Source organism: Streptopelia decaocto (genome assembly GCF_964273445.1).
Source record: "Streptopelia decaocto genome assembly, chromosome: 26".
NCBI classification, from domain to species: domain Eukaryota; kingdom Metazoa; phylum Chordata; class Aves; order Columbiformes; family Columbidae; genus Streptopelia; species Streptopelia decaocto.
The window spans coordinates 942448-957005 of record NC_138681.1 but is presented as its reverse complement, the minus strand read 5'-3'; the positions used below and the strand labels follow the sequence as shown (position 1 = coordinate 957005).

The 14558-nt window shown below is 59.8% G+C and overlaps 2 protein-coding genes across 4 annotated transcripts; both read right to left on the bottom strand.

Annotated features, from left to right (window-relative positions):
- Nucleotides 1-139: 139 nt before the first annotated feature.
- Nucleotides 140-4045, bottom strand: SCAMP3 (secretory carrier membrane protein 3). Its single transcript, XM_082073072.1, has 9 exons — nt 3924-4045; nt 3782-3853; nt 3548-3688; nt 2944-3064; nt 2712-2840; nt 2108-2267; nt 1757-1858; nt 1530-1647; nt 140-1426 (listed from the first exon to the last, which is right to left on the bottom strand). The coding sequence occupies exons 1-9, from the start codon at nt 3969-3971 to the stop codon at nt 1280-1282; spliced, it is 1038 nt and encodes a 345-aa protein (XP_081929198.1). The 5' UTR covers nt 3972-4045; the 3' UTR covers nt 140-1279.
- Nucleotides 4046-6145: 2100 nt separating this feature from the next.
- On the bottom strand, nt 6146-14323 carry CLK2 (CDC like kinase 2). Of its 3 annotated transcripts, none has more exons than XM_082073273.1 (13): nt 14155-14323; nt 12539-12708; nt 12172-12406; nt 10399-10495; nt 9981-10047; nt 9477-9593; nt 9113-9279; nt 8567-8661; nt 8110-8239; nt 7710-7792; nt 7408-7487; nt 7182-7272; nt 6146-6794 (listed from the first exon to the last, which is right to left on the bottom strand). In XM_082073273.1, exons 2-13 carry the CDS (start codon nt 12706-12708, stop codon nt 6612-6614), a joined length of 1515 nt encoding a protein of 504 aa, XP_081929399.1. In that variant the 5' UTR covers nt 14155-14323; the 3' UTR covers nt 6146-6611. The 3 variants fall into 3 exon arrangements, with proteins under 3 accessions (XP_081929399.1, XP_081929400.1, XP_081929398.1); XM_082073274.1 differs by having other exon boundaries at nt 10399-10492; XM_082073272.1 differs by having other exon boundaries at nt 8110-8236; nt 14155-14289.
- Between the last annotated feature and the right edge of the window lie 235 nt (nt 14324-14558).

The window sequence follows — 14558 nt, the reverse complement described above, 5'->3', positions numbered from 1 at the left end:
TCCGGGGACGCTCCCGTCGCCGCCCGGTGGCCGCTCGGGCCGCGCCCGCACGGGGCCGCCCCCGCAGCGGGGCCGCCGGGAGCTGTAGTCCGGGCCCGCCCCGCCGCTCCCGGCTGGAACACAGAGACGAGGCGGCACGGAGTGAAACTTCATTTATTCCTTAAATAAAACCTGAAGGCGGTTCGGCGGCGAGCACAGCAACACAGGGGAGGCGCGGCGGGAGGGGGACTCCGCTGTGACCCAGCGCCAGCCCCCGCAGCGGGAGGGGACACAGGGCCAGCTGCAGGCGCTGAGCCCCGTGGATGAAGGCACGAACCCTCTCGCTGGCCCAGAAGCAGCGGGAACAAACCCCGGAGCGTGGGAGAGGAGATGGGGCAAAGCGGAACTCATGAGACCCGGCGCAGGAGGAGCGGGGCCGGGGATCCCCAAAGACACTGGCACACGGGACACCGGGGGTTAGGAGGGGCACGTATAGGGAGCAGCTGGGCCCCCGAAAAGGGAAGAGGGCGAAGGGGCAGGGGAGGAGCGCTGGGGATTGTGAGGGGTCGCTGGACCCAGGGGGTGAAGGGAGAAGCCGTGTGGGCCCCGGCTGGAGGGGAGGAGGGAGCTGAGGGGCTACCAGGAGCCCTCCTGAGCCCCCAGGAGCCACCCCCAGCACCCAGCCCAGTGCACCATGTGCCAGTCCTGGCTGTGTCCCCCTTATCCCCGCCTGGAGCGGGCTCAGCTCAGCCAAGGAGAGAGGGAGAGGATGGGGAAAGGGACGGGAACGGGGCTCCCTCCCAGCCCAGCAGCGCAGGGCAGGACGGGGACGATGTTTTCGGTGGGGAAGCTGCTCCCACAGCAAGGGGAAGGCAGGAAAAAGCCTCCAAGGAAGAGCTGGACCCTGCCCGCCCTGGGACTGGGCACACGGGGACCCTTCGCGGCCCAGGACACGCAGTAAGAGCCAAGCAGCTGTTTCGGTCCCTGTCACACATCTGGAGGAGGCTCCTGCCCCAGCAGCTGGCGCTGGAAGGGAGGGCGATGACGGGATCCGCCCCCCCGTCCCGCTCCTTCCCCAGTCTGCGAGGGAAGGGGACCAGCACAAACCACAACAGCCTCCACCCGCGAGGAGAGGGGGTGAGAGCAGCAGGCGATTCGGGCACCAGCACTTCCAAGCTGGGATGAGGCAGCCTCTTGCCAGCTGATGCGAGACACACGGGGATCCAATGAAAGTGCCAACTGGATTTCCTCTTCCTCGGAAAGAGCCCACGTGCGATGGAAAAGCGGGGGCCCCGCACGGTTAGGGCGCCCGGAAGGCGTTGGTGGCGGCGCCCGCGGCAGCGTTGGCGGCCGCCGTGCGCACCGCCTGGTTGGAGAAGACGCCCGCGGCAAACTCCTCCTGCGCCTTCTGGAAGCTGGCGCCCGTCCGGCGGTACAGAGAGTGGATCTGGGAGAGGGCGGCAAGCTCGGGGTCAAGTTCAAGGCCTCCAGGTGGACGGGGCTGTGCCAAAACCTGCCCTCGTCCTCCCCGAGAGTCGATCCCAACTCACCTTTTTCAGCATGATGATGCCCAGCACAGCCACTGCCGTGAAGGACAAGGACACCACGATCATCATCACGGCCACGGCCGTGTTCTTGCGCAGCGCTATCAGGCTCAATATCCAGCCACTGCAAAACGCAAGGTGGTTGCCTGCAGGTTCCCCCTCTTCCCCACCCGCCTCCTCCTTTTTTGGGGTACTGGGCTGGCTGGGGTCCCCAGGGTGAGCGCAACACGCACCTGAAGCCCCAGTTGGGTATGCCGATGGCCTGCAGCACGTACATCACGTTCTGGGCAAAGAAGACGAAGAAGAAGACAAAGAAGTTGAAGGAACTGTCGCTCCTGGGAGAAAGAGATAGGCGAGGTCAGGCCACAGGAAAGAACTCCAAACCTTCCCTAACGCGAGGGGTGAACAACACGAAGCTCAGCGCCGAATCACCACGTCCCCAAGCCCCAAAGGCCACAAGGAGCTGGGACAGCATTGGTGTCACACTCTGGGCAAGAGCCTTGTCAACGGAGCAGCCCAGTCTCCCCAGTTTGGAGCACCAGCTGTGCAGCAAACCCCTCCCCGCTGCTCGAGCAGATACGCACCTGAACGCTTTGTACATCGGCCTGTACCAGCAGACGAAGGAGCAGGGCGTGTAGAGCAGAGCCCAGAGAATGGAGAGGCCGAACCCAGAACCGGACGAGGGGTCCACGCAGAACCAGGCCAGCGAGGCCAAGAAGTTCAGGAAGAGAGCGATGGTGCTGGCTGAGAGAGGACACGGGTCGGGAACCCGAGCGGGGATCCCGCTCCCGGCGCCGAGGGGTCAGCACCCCAGGCCGTGTGGTAATTAATCACAGCTGCTCCAGTTAATCACGGCTGCTGCTTCTTCGCTCGCGTGCAGGACACTTAGAATCATCTTGGTTGGAAGAGACCCTCAAGATCATCGATTCCAACCGCTAACCCATCCCTGTCCCTGCCCCATGTCCCTGAGAACCTCATCTCTGTGTATTTCAGCCCCTCCAGGGATGGCGACTCCAGCGCTGCCCTGGGCAGCCTGTTCCAACGCCCCACAGCCCCTTCTGTGAATAATTTCTTCCTAATATCCAATCTGAACCTTCCCTGGGGCAACCTGAGGCCATTTCCTCTTATTTGCTGCTTGGGAGAAGAGCCTAAGCCCGCTTGTTCCTCTGCCCTGAAGTTCCCACTCACCCATCCAGAGGTAATACATGGTAGAAACGGTCTTCTGGAAGTCAGCGGGGATCTCCACGGGGATGTCCTGGTAGAAGCAAGGCTTCACCGGGCAGAACGCCGGCAACGGCGGCCAGTTGTTGGGCCTCGCTGCGGAGAGAAGGACGCGAGAAGGAGCGAGCGGCAGTGCCGGGGCGGCAGCAGCCCTGGGGGGGGCCGCAGCTGTCCCCGCGCCGTCCCCCCGGCCACTCACTCGCAGCGCCGCCGAGGGCCGCGTTCTGCAGCTCCCGCTCCCGCCGGTCCAGCTCCTCCGCCTTGCGGTTCAGCTCCTCCTGCCGCTTCAGCAGCTCGGCCGTGGCGGCCGCCGCCGAGGCCTGAGGAGAGAGCACGGGAACCCGCTGAAAGGAGAAATCGGCTCAACAGCAGAGGCGTCCTTCATTGTATCAGCGCCGGGATCATCCTCCGCAAGTGCTCCAAAGACTGGATGCTCTTGCCTTACTTATATTCGCATAATTATTACATGTGCATTACAATTGCTGAAAACTTTGACATACATCTATACTAAGAAATAGCTGATGTTAGTTATAATTATTTATAATTACTTACATCTATTAATTATTAGTTAAACATAAGCTAAGCACTCTGCTCCTTAACAGTGTGTTACTGAATCTTCTGTCTCCCTCTTGCCGTGCAGAAGGATCTAAAACTTGAGAAAACACGCCCTCGTTTTGCAGGGGGCAGAAAGCACCGGTCGTGTTAACGCGTTAACGACGGGCACGTCCTTTGTGTCTTAATCCCAGCCTACGTTAATTTAGCAGCTTCCCTTCCCGGGGCTCCCGTGGTCCCCGTCCCGGTACCTGCGTGCCGTAGGAGCCGTAGTTGCGGGGCTCCGTGGGGCTGGTTCTCCGCGGGGGCTGCGCGGCCGCTGGCGGCGGGGACACCCCGGCCGGGGGAAGCGGCGGCGGGGCCGCCGATGGCGCCTGGTAGGGCGGCGGCGGCTGCGGGGGAAGAAAGCGGCCGGTGAGGGGGGGTGGAGCGGGAAGGCAGCGGGAAGCGGCCCCGTCCCGTCCCGTCCCGTCCCGCCCGCTCACCGCGCCGCTCTCGAACGGGTTGTAGGAGTCCAGCGCCGCGGGACCGGGCCGGGGCGGCAGCGCCGCGGGGTCCTGCAAGACACACGGGGTGTGAGGCCGGGGCCGGGCCCGCCGCCGCCGTCCCGCCGCGGCCGGGCTGTACCTGGAAGGGGTTGTCCGGGAGCACCGCGGGGCCGCCGCGCTGGGCCATGGCGGGAGCGGGAACCGAACCGGGGCCGCCGCCGCCTCAGCGCCGCCGCCGGCTCCGCCCCCCCGCCGCCGATTGGCCGCCGTGTCGTGACGTCACCGGCACCGCCCGGCGCGCCACTGCAGGGAGCCTCCGGGCATGCGCGGGGCTGGGCGGAGGAGAGCACGTGATGCGGCCACATGGCTCAGAGTCACGTGCCGGCGCGTTACCCCCGCTCCCCCCTCCCCGCGCAGTGCCCGCCGGGAGCGCGTTCCCATGGCAACGGCGGGGCCTACGGTAACGCGGGGCCTACGGTGACAGCCTGGGGGGGTCAGAAGGGGGTGGTCAGTAGGTCAGAGAGGTTCTCCTGCCCCTCTGCTCTGCCCTGGGGAGACCACACCTGGAATCTTGTGTCCAGTTGTGTCCCCTCAGCTCCATCAGGACAGGGAACTGCTGCAGAGAGTCCAGCGCAGCCACCAAGATGCTGGAGGGAGTGGAGCATCTCCCGGGTGAGGAAAGGCTGAGGGAGCTGGGGCTCTGGAGCTGGACAAGAGGAGCCTGAGGGGGGACTCATTGCTGGGGATCAAGATGGAAAGGGGCAGTGTCAGGAGGATGGAGCCAGGCTCTGCTGGTGACAACCAGGGACAGGACAAGGGGCAATGGGTGCAAACTGCAACACAGGAGGTTCCGCTGGGAGATGAGAAGCAACTTGTTGGGGTGAGGGTGGCAGAGCCTGGCCCAGGCTGCCCAGGGAGGGTGTGGAGTCTCCTTTGCAGACATTCCAACCCCTGGACACCTTCCTGTGGAACCTCAGCTGGGTGCCCCCTGGCTCCAGGTTCCCCACCCAGGGCCATGTCTCCTGCCCAACGATGGCTGGTTCAGCCTGGACTGAGCAGACCCCTCCTGCCAATCCCCCTTCGGCCTCACGTCCAAACCCCTCAGGCGGCTCCCGCCTCTTACCCAGATGGTACCGGTACCGTTCACCTCCTCCCTGCCCGCAGCCCCCCAGGCTTTACCCTCACTGGGTAGGGGTGCAGCGGAGCAGCTGTTTCACTGAGCCCCCCCGAACGTGCCTCACACCCAACCCCATGGAAGCAAAACAGCCCCAGGGTAAGAATTCAAGGCACAACCAGCAGCTTGAGGAATTCAATGTATTTGTCTCCTGGACCAGTTATTTATAGGGATCTCCAATTCCATGAGCTACCAGCTGCACATGGGCTGTATCCTGACATCCCCTCCCAACCGGGGATTCCACGTCTCTCTGTACCCGCCTCTAGTTCCCATCGCGGCTCTCAGCACTAAAAATACTCTTCAGCCTCTGAACACAGACTTGCAAACTTACACACAAATCCCTGAGCTCCCACTTGAGCCCAGACAGCCGGCGCCTCGAGCCGCGCTCTCCGCTGGGAGGTAAAAGCTGTGGATTCAGGTTTTGGACACCAGTGTGGGTTATTTTATTAAGTCTGAGACAGTCTGTTCAATCTAATTCTCATCCAGACTCACCCAGGAGGCGGCTACGCACACAGCAGGACTCGTTCTTCACCTGCTCTCATTCCCTGGCCAAGCGATACCACAGGAGATGACTCTAAATCACGATCGCAAGCTCACAAAGGCTTTTCCTTCACCCCTCTGCGTGCTGCCAGTCTGCCAGAGCCAGGACAGCGTCTGCCGCACACAGATGGTGCCACAGCAAAGTCTGCTCGGTTAGACACCACCCCGGTGAGACTCTTGCAGACACGCTGGCAAAACGTCTGCACGGAGCTGCCATCAGGCCCGAGACGTCCCCGGCAACTCCTCTGCGAAGCCCAAAGCTCGCTGGAGCGCCTGAGCGCAAAGAAGGCACAGACAGACATGGGGGTGTGCTTGAGAGCTGAACGTGGCACCCGGGAACCCGCTTTCCAACAGCCAACCCATCCAGGGAGAGAGAGATTGTGCTGGATTTGCTCCTTTGCATCTTTTCCACATGGAATAGCCATTGTCCTCCTTTTTCTATATCCCACCTCAATACTCATCACAGGGGAGCCAGACGATGGTTTAATCTCTGGAGTTTCCTTCAGTATCAAAGTAGCCGTTTTTCCCCAAAAAGGACGTGTGTTCCTTCCCTCTGCACAGCCCCTGCCCCTCAGGACCCCAAATCCAACCCCGGAACAGCCCCAAGAGGAGCTGCTGCTGCTCCAAACCCAGACCGGGTAGTTTATTTTCACTTCATATTTATTTTTCCACAAAGACTGTACAAAAATCTTATAAAACTCTGGTGTGGGGATGGGCTATGACATTGATCCAAAAAATAATTCCCATGCAGTCCCACCAGTTTCATAACTTATAAGGAAACAGATGAGCTACAGAAGAGCTGCGAGTCCTGGAGTATTTACACCAAGGGGGGGAGAACAGGAGACAGAGCGACACGTGAACAAAGGTATTTACAATATGGACACACAGGCCCCCTCGTCTCACGGTAACGGCAGCAGGAGGTCGGGCCTGCGGTGCTCAGAGGCCGATATAGAATACGGGTTATTTACAGTATCTCACATATTAACAGCTTTACAAATGTGTCCAGGGAGGAGTTCTCATGTATATATATTAAAAAACAAAAGCACCAAGTGTCTGAAATCACACGGGCCTCCACGGGGGCTAAAATCTGCGGGCAGGCAGGCACCTGTGGCGTCACCGGCTGATGTCCCGGCTAGAGTCCCACATTTTTGTGCTCGGCTCCATCTCCAGCATGTCGAAGAAGGGATGCTTGAGGGCTTCGGCCAGGGTGATGCGCTTGGACGGCTCGTACTCCAGCATGCTCTCGATGAGGTCGAAAAGGCGGTGGTGGTCCTCGGCCTCAGAGTTCAGGTAGCGCTGGGGACAGGGAGGGGACAACTTACAGCCAAGGACACCGCGCCCTGTCCCGTCAGTCCCTTCCCTGGCTGAACTGGTGTGTTCCAACCATCGCTAATCCTACACCTGAACTCTGGGCTGCTCTACAAAGCGTGGAACTACTGAGTTTTCACCCCCATACCACATTTCCCAAGCACTTCTCAAGGTCTGCGTGCCCTCCTCCTCCTCAGATTAAGCTCAGCTTAATCCTAGTTTATGTCTGGGCCCCAAGGCTCCTTGGCGAAGACACTGGTCCTACACTTTTGGTGGGCCAACCTTGCCCAGAGCAAGAATCTTCACAACCGAGACAGGTGCTATAAGACTCTGCAATGAGATTAAAGCAGCCAGGTGTTGTGCCTGTCCCCTTACCCGCAGCGGCTTGCAGTTCTCCCTGACGTAGCGGCCGGCAGACGTGTTCTCATCCCAGTCCAGGCGCCCGTGGTAGAAGTATTTCTGTTTCCTGTCGGAGCAAGAGGTGGGAACGCGTCACATTCGAGCACAAAAGGTCTCACAGCAACGATCCCTCGGGGAAAACGGCTACATGTGAAGCAGGGAATTGCTGGCGAGCCCGCAGTGCTCAGCCGGCCGCGCTCACCTCGTCTTGCGGATCATCCGAGAAGGAATTGGCCCCAAGATCCTCTCCATCATGGCCAGGTGCTCCCGGTTGTCGTGCGTCTGAGAGAGAGAAACGTAAAGGGAAGGCACGGAACAGATTGCAGCTGTTCTGCCTCCAGCCCGTTCTACCTCAGGACCCCTCGCTGGGCAGCACCTCGGTCGTCTCTACAAGACTGCGGTGCTGGGGGAGCCCATCAGTCCCAGAGGCTCCTGGCTGTGCTGGGAACAGCCAGCATCCTCTTTCAGCACTTGGGAGGGAGCCACGCAGCACACAGTTCTCACCTGAAACAGGGTGAAACCCACATAATACTCAAAGATGATGCAGCCAATGCTCCACACATCACAGGGCTGGCTCCAGCCAAGCTCTAAAAGAAAATGGGTTTTAAATAAAGGATCCAGTTACGGCCTGAGCTTCCAAATCCCTCTCCCTTTTCAAAACTAACTGGAAAAACAATTCCCATTCCAGGCAGGCTCCTGAGAAGTTGGTGGCAATATACTGCCCAGCTGATAGCAGTGCCAAAACACCAACTCGGACGTTGCTGACCCTCCCAGAAAATAGTAGATCACGTTAAACACAGCACTTATCTCCCAGGGTAAACCCAGGACAGCCACTGAATGACGCAGAAGCAAAATGCTCCTTAATCCAGCGGGCAGCTCTGCAGACAGAGCGAGCGGTACCTACCCAGGATGACTTCTGGGGCCCGGTAGTGCCTGGTCGAGACGATGGTGCTGTGATGCTCGTGATCGAACGTGGCGCTGCCGAAGTCCACCACGCGGATGGCCGTGCTCTTCACGCTCCGCTCGTCCCGCTTCTTCGCGAGGGAGAATGGTCGTATCAGTTAATTAGCGCGGGATTAGCCCCTTCATTAGGCGGCTGAGGCTTTGGGAAAGCTTCGGAGGGGACGTTAGCGCTGGCACAGCCCCCAGACAAGTGTTCACCAGCAGCCAGGTAAGCCTTACTTAAAGATTTTAAGTCTTACTTATAGACTACACAGGCTGTTTGCTCAGGACACAGGCCCTGAACGTTTTTGTCACCCCCGTGTCCCCCGAGGCCACGTTCCAACCCCTCCCGCCTGCTGGTAAGGTCAGTGATATCAAGAACCCAGGAGCAAAGCTCTAAGATGGGGCAGAGCCGTTACCTTCTCCAGGTTGTAGGAGAGTTCGTAGTCAGAGTTCACAAAGAGGATGTTCTCCGGCTTGAGGTCAGTGTGGGTGAGTTTATTGTCGTGCAGAACTGAGGAAGCAAACAAGAGTGGGGGTGACGGAACAGGAGGAGATGGAGGCCGCACCCACCCACCATTAATTCAGTTTGCTCCTATTAGCACCAGTTTAGCGCACGTTTAGAACTGGGGGTGAATAATCAGGCTGGTCCAGGCCAAGATGCTTTGGCAGAAGCACAAAGACTTATCGTATCGATCACCACAATGTGAAGGCTGAAGCGCCCTGAGCTCCTGCCAGCCCACAAGCATCACAAAACTTTACAATCAGGAGCAAAAGGATTCATTCCAAGCGCACATTCACGGCTGGGGGGGCAGGAAGGCTCAGCCCCAGGACTGGCGCAGCAAACACTCATTGTTTAGGCCACCAGGTGCAGAACTGGCATGGATACTGGGAGCTTCCCAGCCCTCCAGGTCAAGGACCAGCCAAGAGCAGCGAACACTTATATTTCACAGCCTGGCACTTACATTTCACGGCCTGGCACACCTGGAACGCCATGTGCCGCACTTGGTGGATGGGGTAAGGCAGATAGTTGTTGTCCTTCAGGAAATCGAAGGTGCTGAGCCCCAGCAGTTCGAAGGAGATGCACATGTGGCCGTGGTAGTCAAACCAGTCAAACATCCTGACGCAGAGACTGCGAGGAAGGTTATTATTCAGGATTAAGATCTGCATCTGTGTTACCCTTTGCTCACTCTCTATCCCACAGCAAGCTGATATACCACCAAAAATCTACCAACAGATTAACTCGGTCATACAAAATCAAGCGCCTTCTCCCACCCCGTCCCTGCAGCAGTGATGCTGCCCTTCCGCTCTAACACCGAGACCACTCACTTCGTGTTCTCAGGATCCTTCTCGTTGATTTTCTCCAGCACATTAATTTCCAGTCGAGCAGCCTCTTTGTATTTCTCCACGTTTTTAATGATTTTGAGAGCGACACGTGCACCGCCCCTGGGCAGAAATGGGAGGGAAGCACAAGATCAACCCCTGAGCTGCGCCAAGAAGCAAAAAGGCCTTTCTAAACCAGGCTCATCCCATGAATTGTGCGGCACAGCCTTCCGCCATCTCTTCTCAAGCCAGAAGGCGGCTGTTATTACAGGATATCTGCCAAAACAGCGCCTTTTCCCTCCCTCCGACCCCTCTCCAACATCTGGGTGACCCAAGGGGCGAGTCCCCAGACCAGCAGAGAAACCAGGAGACTCATTTTCACCCCCAGGCTGCCACATTAAGCCCCAAAAGCTCCATCGCCACCCGTGGTCTCTCTTTATAAAGCCCAAAAGCTCCATCGCCACCCGTGGTCTCTTTTCTCCCCGCTCCCCGTCCCAGGAGCGGACGTACCTGCGGTGATCGATGCACTGCACCACTCTGCCGAACGTGCCTTCCCCTAAAGTGCTAATAATCTCATCTGGGAGGGAGAGAAAAAGAGGAAGACAGATGAGGGAGTGAGCAGGACCTGGCTGCAGCGCATACACAAGGCAGAGGAGAATGCATTGCAACCTAAACCTGCACGCAGCTCGAGAGACCGGAGCAGCGGAAGGCTGACACCGGCTGCGCAAGGCAACTGCCCTAATTCCCTGCCAACTTCAGGAACAGTACAAAAATATAAACGTAGCTTTAACAAAAAGGGGGGGAGGAGAAGGAGAGGGTTTCTCTTTAATAAACAGTGAAAATAAAACGAAACAGAAAGATAAGACAGATCTGCGACTGCGATGGGAGCTTAACTAGAGAGCTAAATTATGTTACGATTTGGCTGTACATCTTTCTTGTAGCCAGTCGCCGATGCGATAGATCAGATGCCCCTCGTCGTCGTCCTCCACACTCTTGGCCCTTCTGCTGCTCTGTCGACTCCGCTGCTGGCCCAGGCAGACAGGGAATTCAGCATTCAGCAATCAGAGTTTCAAACCAGCGCAGCAGCCAGCGTCGCGCATTGGGTGGTTTGCAAATTCACATGGTTGTTTGAGGAGGGGTTGCAGGAGGAGATTCCCAGCCAATTCATACGGCACAGAGGAATATATAACGATAGGGATATTGCAAGGGAACATGTCAAGATACAACACACTAGCTCAGAAAAGAAAAAAACAGTTTGCTTTTCGTTGTAGGCAAAAAAAGAAAAAAAAAACAAAAGGAAAATAAAAGAAAAAAATAAAAGAAAAAATAAAAGAACCTACAAACAGCCCCACCCGAACCAGTGAGAGAGCAGAGAGGGGCAGAGCGAGGGGCCGGCTGCTCCTGCTCCCAGGGGCGCAGAGAGAACGGCGCTGGCCCTGCGGGTGCTGGGTGACGCCAAGAGAGGAGGCCGGAGCGCGGCTCCGCCGTGGCCGCGGGGACAGGCGCCCGGCGGCGCAAAGGAGGCGCCGGGACGTCCCGCACGAGCAAAAGGGCCACGCGGACACTCCCCATCCCATTCCAACAACCGCCCAACATCGCTTCCCCCAGCCGCGACACTCGGAAAAAGACGGATTCAGAGATTTGAGGAGCAAATTCTCGGTACAACGATCCATGCAAAACCAGAGAGGATTTACGAGTGACTGCCTGGGGGAAAGATGTGACGCTTCTTCATAGACCCTCCCTCAAAGAAGCTGATCCTGGAAGGACTAACTTCCAGGAGAGAAGCAGAGGCCCCACAGGGAACAGGGACAGCCTGGGATGAGGCAGATAAAGAGGTTTATGCCAGAGAAGAGAAAATTCCTGCCTTCAGTTCTTCAGCTAAGGATCCCCACACCTGCGAGCAACCAGCCAGCAGACCTGGGACCCGAATCCAGCCCCCATTCCCATCCCCGGACATCCAGCCAGAACAGACCGGACCACGCGGAGAGCTCCACACGCGGAGCGGAGAACGTGGCTGGGCTCTGACAGAAGTGGAAAGTGAACAGCAGAACAGACGAGAAGAGAAAGGCAGGGGCACCGCTGGGAAGAACCTGTGGCGGTTGCTACCTCCACCTCAACTGAGCAGTTCACGAGCTCCTTCGCAAAGCCCCTCGCGCGACATCCCACATCAGCTGGGCCTGCCCAGAAGGATCTCGCTCGGATCTAACTCTCAGAGAACTTTTGGGGGCTTCCTGCCACAGAATATAGGCCCAAAAACCAGGGACTAAACAGCCCGTCGCAGGCAGACCGAGCTCTCTGGGAACAGGACCAGCTGAATGTTGCTGTACAAACCTCGCACAAAAGGCTGCGCTTGGCCGGGGTTCCTAGGACAGCTCATTAAGAGCAACGCTGAACAAAAGCAACGCTCTGCAGGGATAAAGGAGCTGAGGACCCCAGGACCACCCCGGGGACACGCCGGCCTCGCAAGGTCCGCCTGTCCTCCTCCCACCTCCGTGCGGGCAACACCGGGAGAGGGTTGGAGCCGCGTGTGCCCAGCTGGTGCATCAGGACGGTGGCCAAGAACCGCTGTCTTTAAAAAGCTTTCTACGCATTTCTCAAGCCGAGTCCGAGAGAGCGTTAGAAAGTGAGTTGTCTACTTACCCAGCTTGTCACCTGGGAGAGAAAGGTTACAGGGGGAGGCCCAGCACAGCAGGATACTCACCGATGAGGAGCGACTAAAGGACCGGCTGCGGCGCCGCCTCCGCCTGTGCTTACGCCGGCTGCTTTTGCAGCTCCGGTAGCTGCCCTCGCGGTCCCGGGAGCGCCGGTACTCATAGGAATGACGGTATTCGGGTTCATAGTAAGCTTCTCCTCGCTCGCGGCTGTAATCGTTGCGCCGGTAGCTGTCACAGTAACGCCGGTCGTAGGCCCTCCTGTCGGCTGAGTGGTCGTCGTAGCTAGGGAGGGGAAGCAAGTTGAGGAGATTCGGTTATGAACACAGCCTGGAAAGTTCCAGCTCGGAGAATGCGAGAAAACAGGCTGCCAAGCTGGAGAAACAGCCCAGCAACACCTCGCCTTCGCGGACTCACCTCCTGGACCGAACGTGGTAACTGTCCTCCCGACGGTGCCGACGGTCACGCTCGCTGCTGCTCGACCGCGACCGCGTCCGCCGCCTCTTGTGCTTGCGGCTCCTGTAGCGCTCGTGGTAGCTGCCGCGGCTGCTGCGCTCCGACGAGCGGTACCTTCGAGAGTGAGGCATCTGCGGGACGACACACGGAGTGACTGGGGAGGCGGCCGCCTGAGACAAAGCAGCACAGATCACCAGCGACCGGCACGTCTGAGAGCACACGGGGGATTTGAGAGGGAGAGGATGAACTTCTGAGGGATCCCAGAACCCCAAACGAGAGAGGATGTGACCACCCGCACAGGCTGTGCTTGCTGTGGTTCTTTCTTCCAGTTTGTTTTCCCCTTTTCAGCCCTGGTCTCTACTGGAAACAGCTCCAGGAGCGGCATTTGCACTTTGGGGGCTTTCACCATCTCTCTTTTAAACTACTGTGCTCCCCAGGAAGGAGGGAAACACCAAAAGAAGGTGAAGCGAAGCTCACGGTATCACTGGTGCTTGTGCACCAGTACTGGAGACACCCAAGCGGCAGCTCCCGAAGAGATGTCACCATTTTCCTGCCAAACAAGTGACATCTACGCTTCTCAGTGCGAGCAGGGAGGGCCCAAAAGCACGGGGAGCAAAACCACCCCAGCCACGCGCAGAGGCCTTAACGAAGCCTTGGAGACCCCACCTTGGAGGGAAGGGCTGCTCACCTCCACCTCTCTGCTGGGATGTGAACCAAGAGGAAGGGAGGAAACCTCAGCATCAGGGGGCACACGGGTGCCAGCCGCAAAGCACAGACCCCTCAGACCCTGCTCCCGTCGCCAAACCTCGCCCCGCCGCTCCAAGACATTCCCCGCACGTATTTTCGCCACGAAGCATCAACCAGCAAAACGTGCCTCATCTCCGAAGGAGCTCCCGATGCCCACAGATCCCCCACATTCCTGCTTTTCTCCCCAAAAGGCTCCCTCGCCACCCGGCTGCCGCCCCACAGGCACCGACAGCCCGAGCAGAACCACCAAGAGCCAAAACCGTCCCCGGTGCGGCGGAGACACGGGGACACCACGCAAGGGTCACCCCCGGAGTCAGCCCGGGCTCCGTGGGGCTGCTCGCTGTTCCCCCCACCGCTCCGGCTCTCACCGCCGCTTCCAGCCTTTAATTAATTAACTTAATGAAAGGCGCCGCTGGCTGCCCGCCAAGGCCGGGTCGTTCCGAAGAGGCCCAAGCGTTTCCCAGCAGCTCTAGAACCGGTTTGGGGACGATGATGGCGGCCGCACTCGTCACCCAGCTCCGCTGCCGCCGGGTGGGGCCTCCACCGAGCGCGGGGCCTCGCCGGGCGCCCAAAGCGGAAACACCGGGGCCAAACGACGGACACCGGGAGACACCGGGGAGCGGCGGCGGGCGGGGGGAACCCCAAGGGGAACCCCAAGGGGAACCCCAGGGCTCGGCCGCGGCCTCCCCGGGCCATCCGACCTCCCCTTTTCCCCCCGCGGCCCCGCCAAAAGCCTCCGAGCCCGGGCCTGCGCCGCTCACACCGGGGCCGCCCCCGCCAGCCACGGAGGCCGCGGCCTAACCCGCCCCTACCCCCGCCCCGCTCCGCACCGTCCTCGCAGCCAGCCCGGTGCGCTTGTCCCACAGGAAATCCGTGATGGCGGCCGTGGAGCCTCCCCGGGAATCCCGGGCCCTCCCCGTTTCAGCTGCTCCGGTTCCGCCGTTCGCTGCCGCCGCCCCGACGCGCCGCCGATCCGGGTCCCCGCGGGGCCGCGCACGCACGCACGCAGCGTCACACGGCGTAGGGGGCGGGGTTCTGAGGGGCGGGGCCGGGTGGGCGGGGCTCCGAGGGCGACGGCCGTCGCCCTCGGAGCCCCGCCCACCCGGCCCCGCCCTCCGCGGGGTCCCGCTCCGCTCCGGTGCCGCCGCCGCTCCGGTGCCGCCGGCACCTCCCCGCTGGCGGCGGGGCCCTGGAGCCGCGCCCGCGCCAGGGCGTGCGCAACAGGCGGGCGGCC

Coding starts and splice junctions, on each gene's coding strand:
- SCAMP3 (XM_082073072.1), bottom strand. CDS start 3,971: ATGGCCCAGCGCGGCGGCCCCGCGGTGCTCCCGGACAACCCCTTCCAG. Junction 3,065..3,547: donor ACGGCTCCTACGGCACGCAG/GTACCGGGACGG, acceptor CTCTCTCCTCAG/GCCTCGGCGGCGGCCGCCAC. Junction 1,648..1,756: donor ATACCCAACTGGGGCTTCAG/GTGCGTGTTGCG, acceptor TGCGTTTTGCAG/TGGCTGGATATTGAGCCTGA.
- CLK2 (XM_082073273.1), bottom strand. CDS start 12,708: ATGCCTCACTCTCGAAGGTACCGCTCGTCGGAGCGCAGCAGCCGCGGC. Junction 10,496..12,171: donor CCTTTAGTCGCTCCTCATCG/GTGAGTATCCTG, acceptor TGCCTGGGCCAG/CAGCGGAGTCGACAGAGCAG. Junction 6,795..7,181: donor AGAACTGCAAGCCGCTGCGG/GTAAGGGGACAG, acceptor CCCTGTCCCCAG/CGCTACCTGAACTCTGAGGC.